Source organism: Microplitis mediator, chromosome 9 (assembly GCF_029852145.1).
Source record: "Microplitis mediator isolate UGA2020A chromosome 9, iyMicMedi2.1, whole genome shotgun sequence".
Lineage (NCBI taxonomy): Eukaryota > Metazoa > Arthropoda > Insecta > Hymenoptera > Braconidae > Microplitis > Microplitis mediator.
Genome location: NC_079977.1, coordinates 12,642,539 through 12,666,967, shown reverse-complemented (window position 1 = coordinate 12,666,967; position 24,429 = coordinate 12,642,539). Strand labels below are relative to the sequence as shown.

Below are 24,429 nucleotides of genomic sequence, written 5' to 3'. Positions count from 1 at the left end.
CTTATTAATTATGAAAATGATGATTTAATTTTATCAACACAAAAAAATACTAGCCTCACAGCTGCTTTATGTACTGACGTGGTCTGCGCATATCAATAGTGGGGAGAAAGTGCGCGTCGTCATGAGTTATTTAAAATTCTAAGCGCGTGAATAATTTTATTTCAGGCAATTATTTATTTTAATATTATAAATTAAATTAATTAATGAAAAATTTGTATTAAAATTGGTAAAATTATTAAAATATATTGTAGTGATATTTAAAAAAAACTCTTAATTTCACAAAAATTATTAATTTCCTAATTATTTAAAATTGGAATTTTAAATAACTCATGGCAACGCGCGCAACTTCTCCCCACTATAGATATGCGCATACCACGTCGGTACATAAAGCAGCTGTTAGGCTAGTATTTTTTTGTGTTGACAAAATTAAATAATTATTTTCATAAATAATAATTAATTGCATTGACTGCATGAGAAAAATCTTTATCCACTATTCCGTCAAAGTCGACTGAGGATTTATTTGCAAAACATTTTAGTTAATAACAAAAAAAATTACAACTTTTTTTGCTAGGTTTTTGTACCGGAAGATTCGTCAGATTTTTCTCTATTTTGTTCAATTTTTTATTTGACTTTGGCAATTTTTCGCCACAAAGTTTCGTAGTAAGGGAAGTAGACTATCACTAAATTATAATTTCATAGTTACATAATGCATAGTGAAAATATTAAATTATTGAATAGCTGAAGTTAGAAAAAAAAGGCGAAGCCTCCTTCATAGCGCGACGAACGAAAGGTTGACATACATCAATCACAAAATATCGAGCCCAAAACTATCTATACGAATTAAGTCATGTTATTTCGCTTTTCAAATAATTTTTCATATTTATGTTAAATTAAATATTTTATAATTGGACAGTATTGCAAAACTAAATTCGAAGAATTCATTGAAATCAGTAGATTTTATCCTTAATCCACATTTCATCATACTTAAATATAAATTAACTTTTAATTTTTTTGTGTAATGAAATTCTTATACTTTATCAAGTAGTTGTATCATTAGGGTGTCCGTTATTTCCCCAATCGATTTTTATTTACCGATCGCCCCCTGAATCTTTAGTTAATGACCTAAAAAAAAATATCCAACACAATGAGGCTCTTCATTTTCACATTAAACCGTGCCCAAATCATTTTATATTTCCCATTTAAATAACATGGGATTTTTAGACTTTTTACTCTTAATTTTTTTTCTCAGAAACAAATGAGAGTAAAAATTTAATCAAAACATATTCTGATAGGAAATTGAACGTTCTACAAAAAAGTTCTCTTATGAATTTTCGATAAAATAACTCCTTCAAAAGTTATTGAAAGTTAAACTTGTGTTTGTTATCAATCCTATAATATTTTTAATTCTCTTTTCATTTTCACCGTTTTTGGCTATAAAATCGTTAAAATAAAAGATAGTTGTTATTATCACCAGAGTACCGATGATCATTTATGTAGATTTCATGGCCTAAACAGAAAATCAAGGGAAAAAAAACATTGTTTTATGAGAAATAATAGAAATAACATACCTTTCCTCATACAGACGAACTTTAAAATGAATTAATGGTAAGTGATGAAATAAAAATGTAATAACTTCTTTGTCTATAATATTATAAGCAGATTTATTATCATTTTTGCTTTCTTTCGAAAGCCTTCTAAATAGTCGTTATTGCCCGCCCACGTTTCACATCTAATTTCAAAAAATTTCTATCAATGTTAAATCTTTTAAAAAATTGTAAGGATTCCAAATTTACTTGCGAATTGTTAACAATTTACAAGTCATTAATGATCTCACCGAAAGAGCAATTAAATCAACTTAAGAGTATATCAACATTTTAACAACACGAGAAGACCAAAAACAATATTTGATTTAAGTTGTAAATGAGTACAAAACAAAATATCCTAATGCGACCATAGCTTTCTTAACAAAAAATTATAGAGAAAGCAAAGTTGATAATAAATCTGCTTATAATATTATAGACAAAGAAGTTATTACATTTTTATTTCATCACTTACCATTAATTCATTTTAAAGTTCGTCTGTATGAGGAAAGGTATGTTATTTCTATTATTTCTCATAAAACAATGTTTTTTTTCCCTTGATTTTCTGTTTAGGCCATGAAATCTACATAAATGATCATTGGTACTCTGGTGATACTAACAACTATCTTTTATTTTAACGATTTTATAGCCAAAAACGGTAAAAATGAAAATAGAATTAAAAATATTATAGGATTGATAACAGACACAAGTTTAACGTTAAATAACTTTTGAAGGAGTTATTTTATCGAAAATTCATAAGAGAACTTTTTTGTAGAACGTTCAATTTCCTATCAGAATATGCTTCGATTAAATTTTTACTCTCATTTGTTTCTGAGAAAAAAAATTAAGAGTAAAAAGTCTAAAAATCCCATGTTATTTAAATGGGAAATATAAAATGATTTGGGCACGGTTTAATGTGAAAATTAAGAGCCTCATTGTGTTGGATATTTTTTTTTAGGTCATAAACTAAAGATTCAGGGGGCGATCGGTAAATGAAAATCGATTTGGGAAATAACGGACACCCTATTGTATCATAATAATAATAATAAAATAGTAATTAGTTCTTTAATGCTTTCAATTAAATTTCAATTATTGCTCTAAAATTTTTATTATAGAATCATTATGAACCAGTTAAACAAGAATCAAGGATAGCACAAGCAACTAATACTAATATAACGATTTCTGTACCAGAAACTGTTCAAAATGTAGAAAATACTAGCATTGAAGAATTTAGTGAGCCAGAAGATTTAATGGAAGGAATTCGAGGAGTTGGTATGAAAGTCTTAGTTTCATATCATTTTAATTTATTTATATATTAAAATGTCAATTTTTTCTTATAAATATTTTTTTCTCAATACTTTTTAGTTGAAGAAACTGGAGCACGTATTGATGACGACCCAGAAACAAGTCCGCTGACGGAAGTTAACCACAGTTCAACTTTGTGGTCAATAGCAACGAGTATTACCGAACCTATGTCTCATGATCTTAACGATTCATCGACAGTTAATGAGCAAGACTTGCAAAATAAAGTTGATACAGAAGTTACTAATAGTACCAAGAAAAAAAAAAATAACAAAACACGTAAAACTCAAAGTAAGTAGTGAATTGAAAAGTGCGAATTTCGGTGTTTTTAATAATTATCGGCTCTTCTAATTTTTTAATATTTACAGATAATGAAATGATATGTCCGCAATGTGATAGGTCATTTCATCATAAAAATAGTCTTGTCTACCATATGAGATCTCATAGCGGTGAACGTCCACATCAGTGTGAAATTTGTGGCAAAAGTTTTTTCGCTGCTAGTGCTTTAAAAGTAAGTAGAACATCTATTGAATAGATGATTTATTATCGATAATCAATTATTATTATATTGATTACTAATCATGTAAGAATCACGGCTCTAGACTTTATGCTTGTAAACGATTTTGTTGTAGCTTTTAAGAATGATTTTAGATGGATTTTTCAAAAATCTATGTGTTGTCAAAAGGTTTTCATCTCAAAACGTGAAGACAATTATATTATTTAATTTACTGACTTAATTAAACAATCACGGAAAAAACTCAAAAAAGTATTTTCGTTAGCTAAAATACGTAAATCCTTGATTTTGCATGATTATATTATATTCGAATTCGCTTATCTTCGAGAGTATAGAATATTATTTTAAATAGGTTCACAAACGTTTACACAGTGGTGACAAACCTTACAAATGTGAAGACTGTGGTCGCCATTTCCGTCAGTGGGGAGATTTAAAGTATCATTCCATGAGTATTCATTCGGAACAACGTCAGTTTCAGTGTGAATATTGTGGTAAAGATTTTGCACGAAAATACTCATTAATTGTCCATCGCCGAATTCATACAGGCGAAAAAAATTATCGTTGTGAATATTGTAATAAAACATTCCGAGCTAGTAGTTATTTACAAAATCATCGGCGCATTCATACAGGTGAAAAACCTCATCCCTGCACTGTGTGTGGAAAACCATTTCGCGTACGTAGCGATATGAAACGCCACTTGCACACTCATACTAAAAGTCGATCAGATCGACCCATCAATCGTACCATGGCCGGCAAAATAATTACTGAAAAAGATAAAAGTACAGTTCAGTCAAGAACATTAATTCAAGACCTAGTTCAAGAATTAAAACTTGAGTCACCAAATGGTATTGTCGAAATTGTACCACCAGATGATAATCCTGAAAGCATTTTACCTCATGAAGGTGGTTCTCAAAATCTAGAATATAATGTCACAGATTCCACCGACGCGAACTCTGATCGTGATCCACTTGAAGCGGTTGACAGAACATCTGATACTTTGTAAGTATTTTTTATATTTAAAAATCATTAAATTTAGTTTAAATATTTTTTTCTTCATAATCGTATTAGTCCGGGGCTGGTCATAAGTCCCCTATGCAATTCGAGGTCAATGGAAAAGCTAAGGTTAAATATAAAATATGATTGTTAAAATTTTCAAGAATAGTGTGTTTTGTTTAAACAATTATTTCTCATGAAAATTTTGAAATCAATAATAAAACAATTTTTTTTTTTTTTTTTTTTTTGAGTAATATTAGTTGTTTTAAGACAAAAACAAGTTTTTTTTCTAATTTGATTAGTTTTCTAGTTATAAATTTTATTGCACGACTCATGATGCGAAGCATCAGAGTGTGCTTTACGATCGAAAAATTTTTTTCGCCTCACTTCGGCAACTATTTCAATTATTATACCCTTGTTAGTTCACGAAATTAAGATAGTTTGCATACTCTTTTGAAGATAATTTAATGGAGATTAATTCCATACTTTTCAAACATTTATTTAGTTCAATAAAAACGGAAAAAACATAAAAATAAATTGAAAAAATTTCCTGTCCTTCAAGTACGAATCCCGTATACATCGTAACGTGCGAAAAAAAGCAGTAATTAAATCAAATTTTGTTTTTAAAAATTCTTTGAAAGAATTGTAGGTCTCCTATTGTGAATGGCTAGGTAACTCAGTGTCGTTTAATTACAATTAATAAAAGAATAAAAACGGCTGTATAACTATACATATATCTATGTAAAATTAACATGGATGGTAATATATCTATACATTATGGTGACACGCGTTTTGATCCCCAGACAAAATATCCCCGACAAAATATCCCCAAAACACAATATCCCCAAGACAAAATATCCCCGGACAAATTATACTCACGACAAAATAATAAAAAAAAAAAACCAATGCATCAGGATACGTTATCTTGTATATGATTTAATTTATTGAGGAAAAATTATTATTTTTTGTTCGTGGGGCTGGGATAAAATAAACACAATAAAAGCTATACAGAATAAACTAAACAGACTGAGTCTGGGAGTGGCAAAAAATACCCCAAATTATATAGCAAGAAAAGAAACAAGAGGGACGAGCATAGAATATGTCATAAGAGAGAGAGCGATAAGGTACATGATGGATATCACAAGAATGGAGAATGATAGATGGCCGAAGATATGTTTAAAGGAGGAAATGAGAGGAGTGCTAAATAAAAACCCAACAAAGTGGGAAAAGAGAATGGCAGAAATCTTAAAAGAAATAGGAAGTGAGGAAATAATAAAAATGATTTATGAAAATAAGGAAATAGAAGAGATAGAGACTGCAGCAAAAGCAGGGCTGGAAAGAATGAAGCAGAATATAGAGGCTAAAGAGGTGAGAGCGATAGAAAACTCAAGCTACAGCGAAATGTATAAGAGAATAATAATAGAAGAGGGAATGGAACATTACTGGGACGATAAAAAGATAAGAAGCTGTGATAAAGAAATGTGGGCAAGACTGAGATGTGGAAATATCGGAAGAGCGGGAAAAAAGGGATACAAGGAGTGGAAATTCAGAGCTTGTGGTGAGAATAATGAAACACTGGAGCATTTATTTATGTGTAAAAAACTGGAAACAACGATGAGTGATGCAAACAAAAAGTCAATAAGGGAGTGGAGAGGAACGAGATCAGAGGAAGCAGTGAAAGAGAAATTAGAAAACGCTTTGAGAGAAGCACCTTGCATAAAAATCTGTTGTATAGCGAGGGAAATAGAAAAAATATTGATACAGTGTGATAAAAATGGGGAAGAGGGCCAAAACATGCTAGTCAAAAATAAGTGATAAGTGTGGAAGGAGAATAATAATAAAAAAAATAAAAAAAAAAAAAAAAAAAATAGGAAAGAGAGTGAAAAATTAAAAATTAAAAATAACAATAAATAAATATAATTAATAATAATAAAAAAAAGGGGAGAGGGCATTAATAAAAAAGAGTGTATGTGCATGGCAAAGTCCATAAAGCGGTTAAAGCAGAGGCATATACATAATCCGGGAAAGTGGTGAATAAAAAGAGAAGGGGAAAAGCAATATGATAATATGTGCAGTGGGGCTGGAAGCTATAAATTGGTGATAACAAAAGACTTAAAGACTAAAGTATATATAAATAATAAAATTAATTAAGAACAAAAAGAATTTATAAAACAAGTAATAGATATAGATAAAAATGAATATACTCTGAAAAACAATATATATGAGACATTATAACTAATGTATTTAAACACTTTGTAAAACACTAAGGTGATACAAATAAAAACCATTATTATTATTATTTTTTGTTATGATCATTTATTAAATATTTAAACATTGTGATAAGTTCATGAATATCATCATCACCACTAATTTTATATAGGGGAAACTTAAACATGCAAACCTTTTCAATAAGACAAATTATAGATAAATTGAGAAAAATATAGATAGCCTGAACTGGGAATCGAACCCAGACCATGTCGGTATCGCGCCGAGTGCTCTACCAGTTGAGCTATCCGGTACTATACTATCTTCCGTTCAATTTTATCTACAACTTATTGAGCCACACCGTTTATCGTACGGTAATACACACCAATTTTTTTAAATATAATGGAAACCTAAACATGATATTCATATCTTATCATATTGTATCAAATATAATGTTAATTTAAAAATTGTTTTTATTGATTAATGATACCGATCGGTCTATCGGTTGACCCTGCAGGCCAGCCCCAAAACTTCTCGCTGTTTTCGAGCTCCGTGAGCTCAAAAACATTATTGTAAACACATTTTCGAGCTCATCGAGCTCGAAAATACTTTCGTATGCCATTGTTTTCGAAAAAACCGTTTTTTAGCATTTATTTCTCCGGCGCTATCTCGCGATCGAATTAACCGATTTTTATGTTTGAGGCGGCAATCGACGCATTTTATTGAGTTCTAGAGCTGATTAGATTTTGGAATTGTTTGGTTGAGTCGTTTCAAAGGTATTCGCAAATAACTGTTTTTTACCATTTCTTTCTCCTGCGATATCTCTCGAAAAAATTAACCGATTGAGATGGTTGAGGTCGCATTCGACGCTGGTTATAAAGTTTTAGAGCTGATTAGATTTCGAAGTCGATCGTTTCGGTCGATTCTGAAATATCACTGAAAGACTAAAAAAAAATTTTTTTTTTTCGTAATTTGCCAATATCTTCGAGTCTACTTGATCAAATGATCTGAAATTTTCAGGAAAGTTGATGGGCCAACGATTTCTTTCGATTGCCACCTCAACCATCCAAATCGATTCATTAGTTAAAAAGTTACAAAGAGTTTACACACACACACACACACACACACACACACACACACACACACACACACACACACACACACACACACACACACACACACACACACACACACACACACACACACACACACACACACACACACACACACACACACACACACACACACACACACATACATACATACATACATACATACATACATACAGACCCTCGGACATCCTTCTGTAAATAGTCAGAATAGCTTCCTAGGACCTCGAAACGTCGACATCTGATGAAAACCCGATTTTCGAAAATCGGGGTTAAAATAATAACTTTCCGAATTTTCGAAAATTTACAATTTTCTTAGCGGGAAGTTAAAAAGTAAAAAAAAAGGCCATTCGGCAGCCGAAATGGAAGTAGATTTCTCATTGTTGAATTTTTTTCACTATTCAAATAAAAGTTAATAATAAAATAAAATTTTTTCTTACATTTTTTTAAAAATTCTCGAGATGATAAAACAAAAAAAATCAAATAATTATAAGTATAATGCCAAAAATTGAAGCTAACTAAATGAGCTTCAGAAGAATTTTTGATGATAATGCACTATATGTTTTGATTTGACGTTATTTTAAGATACGTATGCATATATTCAAACTATCGGACAAATGGTATTCCGGACCCTATTCGAAAAATTATGATAGATTATGGTTTTAATGCTCGAGAATTCTACCATAAAGACGAAGGCGATAATTTGCTTTCAATAAAATCTACTAATAAAATATTCTAAGATTAGTCATACTTGAAATTAGTACTAATATTTAAAATCAAAAGCCTATTAGAATATCAAACGACGAGTAGATATAGAGAATATTATCATCATAACTAATGTTAATCTTGTTATTGATATATCATATCATTTATGCACTGTCGATAAAACGAAATTGTATATACCCACTGAATTGAGATGTTTGGATTTTATAAGTGTCACACTGCGATAATATAAATTTAAGTAGATCCATGAATGTACTAAGAAGTAGGAGAACTAATGCAATAGCAAAATTTCATTAAATGAATGGTAAAATAAGTAATTTCAGTGGTCTCGGCATATATATAGGCATGAAGATTGAAGCTTATTCGAAGAGCTTTCAGATGAATTTGATATAAAGTCGATAAGTTATCACATTCAAAAGATATTGAAGGAAGAATAAGTGAAAATATGAATTTTGGACATTTTGAAAATTTTGAAATGCTATAACTTCTAAACTAATTGATCGATTGAGTTCATTTTCAAACTCGAACAAGGTAGTCACCCACAAAATACGTATACTAAGTTTCAAGGTGATCGGTTTGGAATTGTGGCTATAATCAAAGTGAAAACCTGCATAAAATTAGTTTTTATAATATTTTGTAAATGTTCAAAACCATTTATCTACTAGAAAAAATGGTCCAATCAATGAGCTGTATAGTCAGAATTGTAGGCAATCGGACGAGCTTTCACATAGAACAAACGAAAATAAGCTATCTCTTTCCGTTTAGAAGTTACATCCAGTTAAAGCGGCAAACAAATTTTTTTTGAAAATTTTACAAAATTTCAATTAACCATAACTTCTAAACTTATTGGCCGAATTGGCTCATCTTCGAACTCATCCAAGGTAATCGTCCATAGAATAAGTATACTAAGTTTCATTAAGATCGGTGTAGAATTGCGGACGCTAGAGTTGGAGAACGGCGCGTTATGTTATATTATATATGTATATATATATATATATATATATATATATATATATATATATATATATATATATATATTTATAAATACATTTATAAACTTTTGAACTGAATGTATTTCCTGACTCAGCTCATCGAGTTGAGTTTAGAGGTAGCAAAATTTTTCGAAAATTCCATCATGAGGACAAATACAATAGTTAGATTTTTATGGAATCTACTAAAAATTCTTGTTTTAACTCATTTTTGGAGATTTTTTAACTTCCCGCTAAGAAAATCGACGATTTTCGAAAAATTGGGAAGTTATTGTTTTCACCCCGGTTTTCGAAAGTCGAGTTTTCATCAGATGTCGACGTTTTGAGGTCCTAGGAAGCTATTCTGACTATTTTCAGAATGATGTCCGAGTGTATGTATGTAGGTATGTGTGTGTGTGTGTGTAAATTCCTTGTAACTTTTTAACTAATAAATCGATTTGGTTGGTTGAGGTGGCAATCGAAAGAGCTTGTTGGCCCTCAACTTTCCTGAAAATTTCAGATCATTTGATCAAGCAGACTCGAAAATATTGGCGAATTACGAAAAAAAAATTTTTTTTTCTAGTTTTTTAGTGATTTCTCAAAAACGACTTGAACGATCGACATCAAAATCTAATTAGCTCTAGAACTTAATATAACGCGTCGATCGCCACCTCAACCATCTCAATCGGTCAATCTGTTCGAGAGAAATCGTTGGCGAAAGAAATGATAAAAAACGGTTTTTTTCGAATATCTTTGAAGTGACTCATCCGATCAATTTCAAAATCTAATCAGCTCTAGAACTCAATAAAACGCGCCGAATGCCACCTCGAACGTCACAATCGGTTGATTAGTTCAAAAGATATCGGCGCTGAAAAGTTAAAACATAAAATGTTATTTTTTCCGGATAAATCAAAATATATTGTACTAAATGTTTTTGAAATCATATTAACTCTTTCTGTTTATAGTCTCTTTCGATTATCATTTATTGTCATCTAACTTGTTCTTTAGCTTAAAACATATCATCAGCAAAAAATTAAGAAAATCCAGTTTTTAATGTTTTTCTCGGATATTTCATATATTATTGCTCTGACCTAAGTCAAAACTCACTCAAATCTTGATTTTGATCACTGACATCAATTTCTGCCTCGATACATTTATTTCATTGAACAATCGAGAATAAAAATTTGAAAACCGCTTCTTCATTAATAATTTTCGATTCTTAACTTGTCAAACTTTAGCAAAAAACGTAACTTGGTAGAGCTTGAAAAGCTCATAAAAAATAATTTCAGGTAATAGCATTTTCGAGCTTGAGGATCTCAAAAATATATTCACAGTAATGTTTTCAAGCTCCCTGAGCTCGAAAACAGCGGGAAGTTTTGGGGCTGGCCCGCAGGGTCAACCGACGCCCAGATTTTTTTCTTTTTCTTTACCTTACATTTACTGAATAACTAACGCAAAAATGAAAGATAATCCGAAAAAAATGAATTTTTTCATTTTGGTGTTGATTACACAAATTGAGGAACAAAACTTGTTCCTTAAATTGTTTTGTAAAACTTTGATCAATCAGCCCGGACAAACAGTTCAATGGATCAACTTGAAAATTTCCAGGGCTTTTGGGGGTACATTAAGGGTCGGCAGTACTAAACGAATTTTCGAATTTTACTTTTCTAATTACATTTTGAATAATTACTTCACTCGAATGATGAAAACCTCCCGAAAAAGTTTGTCTTTCACATTTTTTCGGAAGCTATAAAAATTCATGTGATAACAAATGAATAATAAATTAAAAGAAAAGTAAAATTCAAAAATTCGTTTAGTACGGCCCAGTCTTAAGCTGAAAAATTACCTGGCAACATTTCCCTTTCCATCAAAATTCTTAAAACACCGGTTAATTAACTGAAAAACCATAAAAAGTCCATTTTTTGTAGGTTTTTCAAATTAGGGGAGCGTGGGGTTGCCCCGGTCACCTAAGAAATAAACCTTCAAAATTTTTCGAATTACCCTTATTAGATCATAAAACGGACGTTATCTTATTCTATGCAATATAGAGAACCAAAGACACATACTTAAAAATGAAAGTATGAAAGTAAATAGAAATATTTGATGAATTAAAAAAATTGGAGATTTGACCGGGGTGACCCGACAGTTCGGGTCGCCCCGGTCATTTGGCGGGTCATCCCGGTCACTGTTAATTTCAAATCAAAAATTAAGAATCTAAAGTCATATTGCTGAAATTTCATCAAATTAAAATTTTATTTGGCCAACTAAAACTTACCAAGTAAAGAAAAAAATGTAAAATTAATAATTAACAACATTTAACTTTTTTGTCCGTTTTCCGTACTCGCTCCCGAGGTATTTATAATTTATTTATTTGTTCACTAATATTGTAACAAAAATGTTACGATGTTGTAGAAGAAAATGCCCCTGATAAGTAAAAAAAATTTTAGCTTAAATTTTAAGAAAGCTTACCTTAATTGATTAATTGCTTATTAAATGAGATATTGGTTAATATTTTTATTAATCAAAAACACGAATTGTGAGACGAAAAAACAAGTGAATGAATTGACCGTTGTGACCCCATAACTTTGATCGGTACGACCCCAACTAATTTTTGAGAAAATAAACTGAATTTAAAAAAAAAAAGGATTGAAAATTATACACTGGTCACAGAAATTAAGGGATAGAAAAAAAAACCGAAATTTTTAGGTGATTTTCAACATGCTGTAACTCGGTGAAAAATGGTCGTATAAAAAAACTAAAAAAAGCAAATTGTAGCCTCAAGTTTCTAGTTTTCAGATCTGGACCTCAAAATTTTTTATCATGTACGGTTCCGGAGTAATCATAAGAAAACCAACGAAAAAAAAATTTTCAAAATTTTTGCTGGTCTTTCAATACCTCTATGGGCGACAATAAATTTTTTTGAATAATCCGACTGTCTGACTTTTCTCGGAAATTTTATGCCCTTTAATTTGGTGGGCTCAAAAAGTCTCTACGACGATTTGGCGCCGAGTTATCATTGATCAAAGCAAAAAAGTCCATTTTGGCTTTGATAATCAATAACTCCGGATGTATTGGTCGTACAGAGAATGGAAGCAGGGTTTTGAAAACTGAAAAACATTCTCTATAAGGCAAAATTAGTGGCATTTGATAGAAAAATTTTTTTTAAAGCGATATTGTTTGGTAAAAAACAGGTCAAAATTCACAAATTTAAGGATATTCGGAAATCTTGCTATAACTTTGGATATAACGGATGAACAAAGGATATTTTCGACTTTTTTTCTACCTCAAAGTGTCCTGAAAAAATCCTGAAAATTTCAAATCGCTGCGATTTTTCTTTCTTAGTGCCCCGAAGCTTTAAATTTATCGATTTTGTCAAAAATCACCATAATTGGTAGTTTCTCGGTTTTCGTTCATTTTTTCGATTTGAAAATGGTTTTTTTACCGATAATCTTCATTTCTTTGATCAAAAAAATCGATTATCGAAAAAAATTGAAAAAAAAAAACATTTTGAAAAAAAATTTTTTTTTTTCAAAAAATTTTTTTTTTTTAATTTTTTTATTTTGTTGTATCTGCAATGATTTATCATTGTCAAAAAAAATTCCTAAAATTTTTTTTACCGCCGGCATTAAAGTTACCCAAAGCGTATGTTTGTCAAGTTGACATTTAAAGCAGATGCAGTTACAGCGGTAAAAAAAATTTAAGGAATTTTTTTTGACAATGATAAATCATTCCGGATACAACAAAAAAAAAAAATTTGAAAAAAAAAAGTTTATGAAAAAAAAAATTTTGAAAAAAAAAAAATTTTTTTTCAAAATTTTTTTTTTTTCAATTTTTTTCGATAATCGATCTTTTTGATCAAAGAAATGAAGATTATCGGTAAAAAAAACATTTTCAAATCGAAAAAATGAACAAAAACCGAGAAACTACCAATTATGGTGATTTTTGACAAAATCGATAAATTTAAAGCTTCGGGGCACTAAGAAAGAAAAATCGCAGCGATTTGAAATTTTCAGGATTTTTTCAGGACACTTTGAGGTAGAAAAAAAGTCGAAAATATCCTTTGTTCATCCGTTATATCCAAAGTTATAGCAAGATTTCCGAATATCCTTAAATTTGTGAATTTTGACCTGTTTTTTACCAAACAATATCGCTTTAAAAAAAATTTTTCTGTCAAATGCCACTAATTTTGCCTTATAGAGAATGTTTTCCAGTTTTCAAAACCCTGCTTCCATTCTCTGTACGACCAATACATCCGGAGTTATTGATTATCAAAGCCAAAATGGACTTTTTTGCTTTGATCTATGATAACTCGGCGCCAAATCGTCGTAGAGACTTTTTGAGCCCACTAAATTAAAGGGCATAAAATTTCCGAGAAAAGTCAGACAGTCGGATTATTCAAAAAAATTTATTGTCGCCCATAGAGGTATTGAAAGACCAGCAAAAATTTTGAAAATTTTTTTTTCGTTGGTTTTCTTATGATTACTCCGGAACCGTACATGATAAAAAATTTTGAGGTCCAGATCTGAAAACTAGAAACTTGAGGCTACAATTTGCTTTTTTTAGTTTTTTTATACGACCATTTTTCACCGAGTTACAGCATGTTGAAAATCACCTAAAAATTTCGGATTTTTTTTCTATCCCTCAATTTCTGTGACCAGTGTACTTCTATAAAAATTAAAATGGATTAAGAAATGTCTGTAAATTATATACATATCAATTATAAGCTCCTTTTTTCTTGTAAAATATATGAAAAACCTTATGATAATGTCCTGGATTTTTAGATCAAAAGTCGATCAATTTTTTATTTATTAATTATTATTAATAATTAATTAATTTCTAACGTTAGGGCTCATTAATTACCTCTAATTCAATGAGAGTATAAAATAAAATTAAATTCAAAATCTATTATATGATAGACTTTTCAAAATTTGGGTGACCGGGGTGACCCCGCGCTTCCCTAAAATTAAGGATGAAAAATTTTTTTTTTTTTTAAATCGGGAATGAGGCTTGTGGGGTATTTCTTCAAGTTCGAAAGCTGCCCTTAAAATCACTGTGCGATCATTAGTTGCTGAGATATCGATAATCAAGGACAAAAAGATCCTTTTTTATTATAAGGCTGATATCTCAGCAGAAAATTGTCGTGCAAAGACACAAAAAGAAAGCAAATTGTAGCTGAATAAATTTCCTAAACGAGCCAGGAATTGATTACTCTGAAAAAAATTTTCCCGGCCCCGGAGACCCAAAAAACAATACCAAAAAATTAAAAAAAATTTTGTCTCGAGCTATTTCTTATGATTCCGCAAAAACCGTGGCTCAAAAAATTATTTTGCTCGAAAATCTTTAAACTAAAGACTTCAAGCTTCAATTTGCTTTTTTTATTTTTTCGATACAATCATTTTTTACGAAAATACAGCCTTCCAAAAATCACTGAAAAATTTATAAAATTTTCTTGTTCCTTCAATTTTTTGGATAAGTGTATGTAATTATATATGATTTATATAGAATTATACATGATTCAAATCGAATTTTATATAATTATACAGAATTATATACAACTATACCCGTGTAAAAAAAATTTTAATCAGTTATGAATTTCGTTACGAAATTCAGATCGAGAAACAAAGATGACTTTCACAATAAATTTGTGAAAAAATAATTATAATATTTTCTAAAAAAATTTCAAAAAAAAAAACAGTGAGCTAGATGGATAAACTTAACACGTATCACGTACGTTCTTAACTGAAAACTAATCAAAATTTATTACGTCGTTAATGAATTTAGCAGAATATTATATTTTTTAAAGATCTACTACATATTAACTCAATATGAATTTCACATTGTATTAATAGTAGACTAAACTAAACTGATCACAAACATCCTCTATCTTCAGCCCAATCATTTCTCATTTTTTTAAAAGATTAGTACTGAAAGTGCAATTAATATATTATAACAATAGAAAGAAGTTTCAGAAATTTCCATTCCTCGTCATTTATAATTGTTGAAAAAAAAAAAAAAAAAATCGGTCTATCAGTTGACCCTGCGGGCCAGCCCTAAAACTTCCCGCTATTTTCGAGCTCCTTGAGCTCGAAAACATCGTTGTGAATACATTTTCGAGCGCTTCGAGCTCGAAAATACTTTTGTATGCGGTTTTTATCGAAAAAAACCGTTTCTAACCATTTTTTCTCCAACGATATCTCTCAATCCGATTGAGACGGTTGAGGTGGCAATCGATGCGTTTTAGCAAGTTCTAAAGCTGATCAAATTTTGAAATTGATTTATCGAGTAGTTTTTTGAGAAATTTCCAAAAAACTAAAAAAAAAATTTTTTTAATTCTTCCGTTAACGGTTTCTCTTGAACGAATGAACTGATTTTGATTGTTAAGGTAGCAGTCGACACGTTTTGTTGAGTTCTAGAGTTAATGAAATTTTGGAATTGATCGGGTGACTCCCTTCGAAGATAATTGAAGAAAACCGTTTTTCACCATTTCTTTCTCGATCGATTTCTCTCGAACGAATAAATCGATTGAGATGGCCGGGGCGGCAATCGACGCGTTTCATTGAGTTCTAGTGCTGATTAGATTTTATAATTGATCGATCGAGCCATCTCTGAAAAATTTGAAAAAAAATTAAAAAAAAAATTTTTTAGTATTTTGTCTATATCTTAGAGTCCATTCAATCGATCGATTTGAAATTTCAGAAAAGTTGACGGCCAACAAACTCTTTCGATTGCCACCTCAACCATCTCAATCGGTCAATTCATTAGAAAGAGTTTACACACACACACACACACACACACACACACACACACACACACACACACACACACACACACGCACACACACACACACACACACACACACACACACACACGCACGCACGCACACACACACACACACACACACACACGCACACACACACACACACACACACACACACACACACACACACACACACACACACACATGATGAAAACTCGATTTTCGAAAATCGGGGTAAAACCAATAAAACCTTCCCAAATTTTTGAAAATTTCCAATTTTCTCAGCGGGAAGTTAAAAAATTATTACTTAGTCAATTTTATATTTATTTCATTACTTGTTCAATAGAATCTTGAACTATGTTGGTAACAATATTCTAACATACTCATCATACATTACTTTTCTTCGCTGCCTGAATTTCTGTCAATTTAAGAAATTCATATAACAAATCTGAAAATGTCCTTCTATTTAACTCGTGAGGAGAGAAAATAATTATTCAAAATATTCATTGTTCATCTGAAGAGAAAGGTAAGTTCATGAAAGTTACCAATTTGATGAATTTTTTTGATTTTGGTTCAAATTTATTCCCGTTTTTTCTGCTGTAAATTCATTTTTTGTTTTTTAATAGCCACACTGAATTAACCACTAGCAAAATCTACCAAAATCTCAATTAGATGCTGATACAAAATCATTTATTTTTTTCTAAAATGAAAACAGAAAATTATAAAATCCAGCCCACTGTTTTTTTTTCTGTAATTTTTTTAGAAAATATTACAATTATTTTCTCACAAGTTTATTATGAAAGTCATATTTGTTTCCTAATCTGAATTTGGTAATGAAATTCATAACTGATCAAAATTTTTTTTTTACACGGGTACAGAATTATATATAATTATATATAATGCCACTAAAAAAAATCACATGGTTATATATGATCTTACTTAATCTTACCTAATTATGTACCCCCATGGAAATGAAATGTATAAAAAATATATTTCATGATGTATGTGAAATCTATGTGGCATATAAATAAAGTATATAAAATATATAATTAGAATATATGTGAAATGTACGCACATATATTTCACATAGATTTTACATATAAAATAAATATATTTCAAATACATAACTTTCAGCCGTTTTCCGTATATAAAAAAAATATTTCTTATGTGATCAAAATGTATATCACATATATTTTTGTGAACGGCAAATATATATCATGAAATGTAATCGTTATTTAGGCAGATCTTTGGTGCTTGGGAGGCGGAGGGGGGACGGAAAAATAATGACTAAAAATCCAACTGATTCAGGCTGGAGTACCAGGGGATTTAGCTGTCAGATCATCCGATGATAGAATGGCTCAGATTTTTTTGTAGGGAGGGGGGGGGGCAGAAAAATAATGACTTTAATATTCAACTGGTTCAGGCTGGAGTACTAAGGTCTCTAGCTGTCAGACTGATCGATGATGGACGGGCTCAGATATCTTTCTGCTCCGTCCCTTTCCCACCCACCCACAAAAATATCTGAGCACTTCCATCATCGAACAGTCTGACAGCTAGATCCCTCCGTACTCCAGCCTGAACCAGTTGGATTTTTTACTCATTATTTTTCTGCTCCATCCTCCCCTTACAAAAAGATATAAGCCATTCTATCATCGGACAATCTGACAGCTACATCCTTCGGTATTCCAGCCTGATCCAGTTGGATTTTTAGTCATTACCCCCCCCCCCCCCCTCCTAAGCACCAAAGATCTGCCTAAATAATGAAAATATATACAATATATATTCTACATATCGATACTGCCATTCTAATAGAGCGTATCCCACAAAGTTTGACATTTTCACTTTTTTTGAAAAATGGAATCATTGTAACGATTATAACAGGACTAAGCTGCTACTCTGGTCGTTCTTACAAAGGGCGTCACTGGAAGTAATAACGGCCTCCCAGAGCCGGATCTTAGATCGTCACGGTCGGTGTAAAATTGATTTGTAAGAGAAGGAAGAGGAAGGATAATTTATAATTAATTAATTTATTTCACAATTAACAATTAATATCTTTATTTATTCAACCTTGACAATATTATATACCTTTATTTTATAACCCTTATAAACCTTATTACCTATTAACCCTTATTACTTTTTATTATAAACCTTTGACTATCTTAAGGGGGGGGGGTAGGGTTTTAAAGGCAAAAAAAATAGCATATTTTTTGTGATTTTTTCCCGGCGAGATGAGTAATATAATTTTGTTCAGTCAAGAGCAAACTCGCTACCACCTGAGAACGCCGAGCCTCACCAATAGGTCGGCAGCACTTTCGCTATTTGAACTTACTAATTAAGAAGTTGGATATACCGCTAAACAAGGCAGCTATACCATTACGAGGGATTGGTAATGTGTCAGCTGGACATTCACTTGGATCATGCCAGGTGTCGCTGCATTCGCTACATAGTTCCGCTTCTATTACTATCCAAGCTCATGTGCTTGCTCTATTGACGGTGAACTTGCCATCATTCACGCTAACCAACAAGAAATGGCCGCACATAAACGGTCTACAACTTGCTGATCCAGACTTCTTAACATCTCGACCTATTGACATCATTCTGGGTGCAGCACCAGCTGCACACATAATCAACGCTAAAATAAGGAAGGGTAATAACAATGACCCAATCGCTCAGTCAACGACGCTTGGCTGGATCATCTATGGATCTGTGGACACCGCTACATCAAAATTGACAGCTTATGGTCATCATGTCATTGTTGATGATCAATTACAAGACTTGCTGAGCAAGTTTTGGTACCAAGAAGAACCACAGACAGAATTCGCTATACACTACAATGAAGATGAAGAAAAGTGTGAACAACACTTTGTCAATACACACTACAGACAGACTGATGGTCGATATGTCGTTCGCTTGCCGCTTAAATCTTCTCCAAGTCAACTGGGTGACTCGCTACGAGCTGCACAATACGCTTTACTACGTCTTCGCAAACGTCTGGATAATGATCCAATCTACAAGAAGTTATACTACGACTTCTTGAAAGAATATGAAGACTTGGGACACATGAGACGCGTAAAATTAAAGGATTTACCACCAAACAGCTACATGTTGCCTCATCATGGGGTTCTTAAAGAACAGAGCACCACCACCAAGCTCAGGGTGGTATTCAATGGATCATGGAAAACGACATCAGGCGTATCAATTAACGAGATACTCCATGTGGGCCCCAAGATTCAAGTTGACATCAGTGATGTACTGATTCGCATTCGCTGTCACCGCTATCTATTCGCTACTGACGTAACTAAGATGTTTCGTCAGATTGCAGTTGACAAGGAAGATCATCATCTACAGTGCATACTCTGGTTTGACGAGGATGACATCCCAATAGTATTTGCACTCGCTACGGTTACTTATGGAACCACATCAGCTCCATATCTCGCTGGAAGAGCACTTTTACAACTCGCTGAAGATGAAGGAAATAAATTTCCGAAAGCTGTTGAACCGCTGACAAACACTCGCTACGTTGATGACATCTATGGAGGCGCAGACGAACTCGCTGAGCCAATTCAAGTTGCTCTCGATACAAAAAATATGTGTGCCGCAGGATGCTTTCCGCTTGCAAAATGGGCAAGTAATTCAACCGAATTATTGTCTCAAGTCGCTCCAGTGGAAACCCAAGAAGATACACCACGAGAACTTGGGGATACTACAGTAAAAGTGCTCGGGTTAACCTGGAATTCTACTCAAGATAAATTCCAATTCGGTAATTCGCTACCAGAAGCATCTCCAACTACTAAACGCACAATTTTATCTGAAATTGCTCGCTTGTTCGACCCGCTTGGGTTTTTGGCACCTATCATCGTAAGAGCCAAGATGTTCATGCAGAAGCTATGGCTGCAGAACTTCGATTGGGATGCTACGCTATCACCGTTGCTTCTTCAAGAGTGGAATTTGTTTCGAGATGAACTACATCAGATCTCGAAGATTCAGATACCTCGCTGGAATCATGTAAGAACTGGTGTATCGATTGAATTACATGGATTCTCTGACGCTTCTCAACTCGCTATGGCTGCTGTCGTCTACTTAAAGGTTACTGACGCTACAGGAAGCTCCAATATTTCGCTAGTGTGTGCCAAAACACAAGTTGCACCACTGAAACCAATTTCAATACCAAGAATGGAGCTCAATGCCGCTGTCTTACTCGCTCAACTGGTACTCTACATCAAGAATGTCTTGAAGCTTGAAAATGTACCAATTTTCATGTGGACAGACTCCGCTGTATCCTTAACGTGGATACGAAACAACCCCGCTAGATGGAAAGTCTACATTCGCAACAGAGTTACCAAGATTCAGGAATCGCTACCAAGTATCAACTGGGATTTTGTTCCTGGGAAACTCAACCCAGCTAACTGCGCTTCAAGAGGTTTAACAGCAGCCAAACTGGAACAGCATTCGCTATGGTGGACGGGACCTAAGTGGCTCAGTCAATCAAAAGAAAACTGGCCATCTTTTGACATCCCTACTCAGACGGTATCACATCTTGAAGAACGTCCAGGTCTGGTTTGTACCATCTTCAAGGCAGATTCACACCCGCTACATACGCTATTGGACAAATTCTCTAAGTTGTCACCACTACTTCGCACGCTTGGAATCTGCCTACGTGCCATCGCTAAATTTAAAAAAGTGCCACAGTCCACACTGGCCACACCACTATCTACAGTCGACCTGGAACTCGCTAAGATTTTGCTGATCAAGTATACGCAAAGTCAGTACTATTCGCAAGAGCTGAAACTGCTGAAAGATGGTGATTCTCTACAACGAAATCATCATCTCGCTAAATTGATTCCCTACGTCGACTACAATGGAGTACTCAGAGTCGGCGGTCGCTTGGAGAATTCGCTACTGGATGATGATCAGAAAAATCCAGCTATTTTACCAAGATCATCACGCTTAAGTACGCTACTCATAGAACATTCGCATCAAAAAACATTCCATGGGGGAACTCAATTGACTCTCGCGGATCTACGGAGATCTGTCTAGATAGAAGGTGGGCGTGTTCCAGTCAGGTCTCACATTCTTCGCTGCGTCGTGTGCACGAGACATAGAGGTGTTCGTGCACAACAACTAATGGGACAATTGCCATCCGCTCGTGTAAGACCATCGAAAGCATTCTTACACACGGGAATAGATTACGCTGGGCCAGTAACACTGAAGACATTTCAAGGTCGAGGTGCGAAAACCTATAAAGGTTGAATCGCTGTTTTTGTATGTCTCGCTACCTCCGCTATACACATTGAAATTGTCACCGATTATTCTACTGACGCTTTCGTCGCAGCATTCAGAAGATTTACTAGTAGGAGAGGCGCCTGCAGTACCCTATACTCGGACTGTGGTACAAATTTTGTAGGAGCAGACGCTACGCTAAAGAGAGAATTTGCAGCAGGATCGAGACAGCTACGGGAACTTCAGTATTTACTCGCTACAGATGGCACAGACTGGAAGTTCAACCCGCCAAGTGCTCCCCATTTTGGTGGCAAGTGGGAAGCAGCCGTCAAGTCAATCAAGTTCCATCTCATTCGAACTATTGGTGAATCGCTATTGACTTACGACCAACTCGCTACAGTTTTAACGCAGAATGAGGCTGTATTAAACTCAAGACCGATCGCTCCGCTATCCGAAGATCCTGTAGACTTAACCGCTTTGACTCCTGGACACTTTCTCATCGGTGAACCGCTAATCGCTGTACCAGGACCTTCACTACTGGAAAACAATACCGCTACGTTGTCACGCTGGCAACAATTACAACAAATGTTCCAGACATTTTGGACTAGATGGTCGTCTGAGTACTTACAACGACATCAATCAATCTCTAAGTGGCATCATCCATCTAATATCATCAAAGTGGGCTCATTAGTCCTGCTGACTGATGAAAGGTTCCCACCATCAAAATGGCCACTCGCTAGAGTACTCGCATTACATTCAGGACGAGATGGGTTGACTCGAGTAGTCACCCTGAAGACCGCTACCACGGAACTTGTTCCACCAATCGCTAAACTGTGCGTGCTGCCAGTTCACTCTCCAGATGACAATCCTGTCGACACCGTCGCCAGCGCTGGGGAGAATGTTCAGTCAAGAGCAAACTCGCTACCACCTGAGAACGCCGAGCCTCACCAATAGGTCGGCAGCACTTTCGCTATTTGAACTTACGCGCGAGATCTTGGCCAATGAGGAAAATCCATCATTCAAATCAATTAGTTCCAACAATGAATAAAAGAGTTGCGACATGAAACGCACTCATTGGCTCAAGATCTCATCAAGCTACGTGGATTTTTCCTATTGGCTGAAATCTCGTTAGCGTCGCTTTCTAATTTTCTCATTGGTCTACCGCTCTGACGTCACAGAGAAACCGTTGTGGGCTTTCATTTACGACGTTTTTCTTATTAATTCACAACGTGCTCTTCAAAAGTTCACCTCGTGCTTAAAACCGCTTCGCTTTTATAAACGTTTTATTGAGTAATCATAATAAATCTTGTGCTGAATTATATTCAATAATTAGTCAGTATATCAAGGCTGCTATTTGTTGAATATAAATAAATTGTCATCCGCGAATAATTAATTGTAAATTAATTTCCGGGAAGTAACCGCTATCAACCACGTGTTGAGTCTTAATACGTGCTTATTACGTTGCGTTCGCTCTCGCGTATTAATTAAGTTGAATTCGCTAATAATAATAATTATTTCTCACAATAATTCTGTACAAAGTGTAAATAAATAGTTAATTTATTTTACCTAAAAAGTGTATAATTTTTAATTGTTAAAATTACCAACACCTGCACTAGATCCATTCAGTTTATCCTCTAATTTTACAAATTTCATTAAACTTATTCACATATTATTGTACAACTTTTAAAGAATATCAGAAAAAATTTTCAACGAAAAATATTGATTAATAAGCTGGTGACTTTGAATCTCCGGAGGCGCCTCGAAAAATAGTCGTTTTGCGGTGAACATCATAACTCGTTACCGGATCATTGGAAAAAAAATTGATATGCATTTTAAAGTTGATGTATTTCCCGAGGTAACCACGAAGAGTTTTTTTTTTTTTTTTATTTTTTGCAGCACTTGGAAGTGAAAACCGCGATTTTAGCTCAAAAAATCGCGGTTAATTTGTTATTAAGAAATAGAAAAAAATGAAAAACAAAAAAAAACTCTTCGTAGTTACCTGTTGATTTATGTGAAGAAGTAATGTTCAAATTTTCAAAGGGATCGGTTCAGTACATTTTGAGTTATGATGTTCACGGACTTTAAAAATAGCGTTTTCGGGAAAATCCATTTAAAGTTTTTTATTCGTGAGAATTTAAAATAAACTATCAATCAAAGAATATGAATTTTTATACTTATATTGAGTCATCAGTTTACATCCTTTGAAAGACACACAGCCGGAGAAAGGGATTCGGAAGAACAAAGAAAATTTCAGCTGATTTCTACTAGGGGTATGTAGGGGCAGGTCGGGCAGGTATAAAAATCAGGTATACCGGCCGGTCATTTGAAACGCTGTAACTCCGTTAGTTTTACTCGGATTGATTTAAAATTTGTACACAATATTCTTGACATATTGTTCATTCAGAAAAAAAATTAAAAAAAAAATTTTTTTTAAATAATTTTAAAACCCTACCCCCCCCCCCCCCTTAAACAATAATTAAAATAAACTCTTACTTAAGCCACTACCTTTGGCTATAACACACACTCACTCACACTGAGTCCCCTGGACTATAACACACACAACTTTTCTTAAACCTAAACTCACGCGGTTGACAAGACCCTCTACGTGGCTAAACCCTTATATTTTTCCGCGCAGTCCCCTGGACCCTCTACGCGATATAAAACCTTTACAACAAATTCACGCGGTCACCTTGACCCTCTACGTGATTAAACCTTATTCGCTTATCTATAATTTTCATAATTACACTATCATCCACACTCACACACTTTACAATATAAAATTCCATTACCTATTTTCTGACTAAAATTATTTCCCATATAATTAATTAACACCTTAAAATCACTAATCAATAACATTAATTATTTATAACCACCACCACATTCTTTATCAATTTAATCAATAAATTTGTTAAGACGGTTTTATGATTTATTTTATTTTACCGCTTAACATTTTACTCACTGACTTTATATCCAATACTCAAACTCGAACACGTTTTACTTCACGACACATTCAACGTTTATATTTTTATTAATTTGTTTTATTTAATTACTTAAATTA

At 33.2% G+C, this 24,429-nt stretch overlaps 1 protein-coding gene across 9 annotated transcripts in view; it reads left to right on the top strand.

The window, feature by feature from the left end:
• Nucleotides 1-24,429, top strand: part of LOC130674842 (myoneurin-like) — a 230,982-nt gene that overhangs the window by 32,645 nt on the left and 173,908 nt on the right. For all 9 annotated transcript variants that reach the window (XR_008991143.1, XM_057480264.1, XM_057480267.1 and 6 more), the window contains 4 exons: nucleotides 2,696-2,852; nucleotides 2,946-3,173; nucleotides 3,251-3,393; nucleotides 3,749-4,395. Coding sequence is in view for 8 of the 9 variants with exons in the window: in XM_057480264.1 (XP_057336247.1) it covers nucleotides 2,696-2,852; nucleotides 2,946-3,173; nucleotides 3,251-3,393; nucleotides 3,749-4,395 (1,175 nt within the window). In the remaining variant the exon portion in view is untranslated. The remainder of the gene's footprint in view (nucleotides 1-2,695; nucleotides 2,853-2,945; nucleotides 3,174-3,250; nucleotides 3,394-3,748; nucleotides 4,396-24,429) is intronic.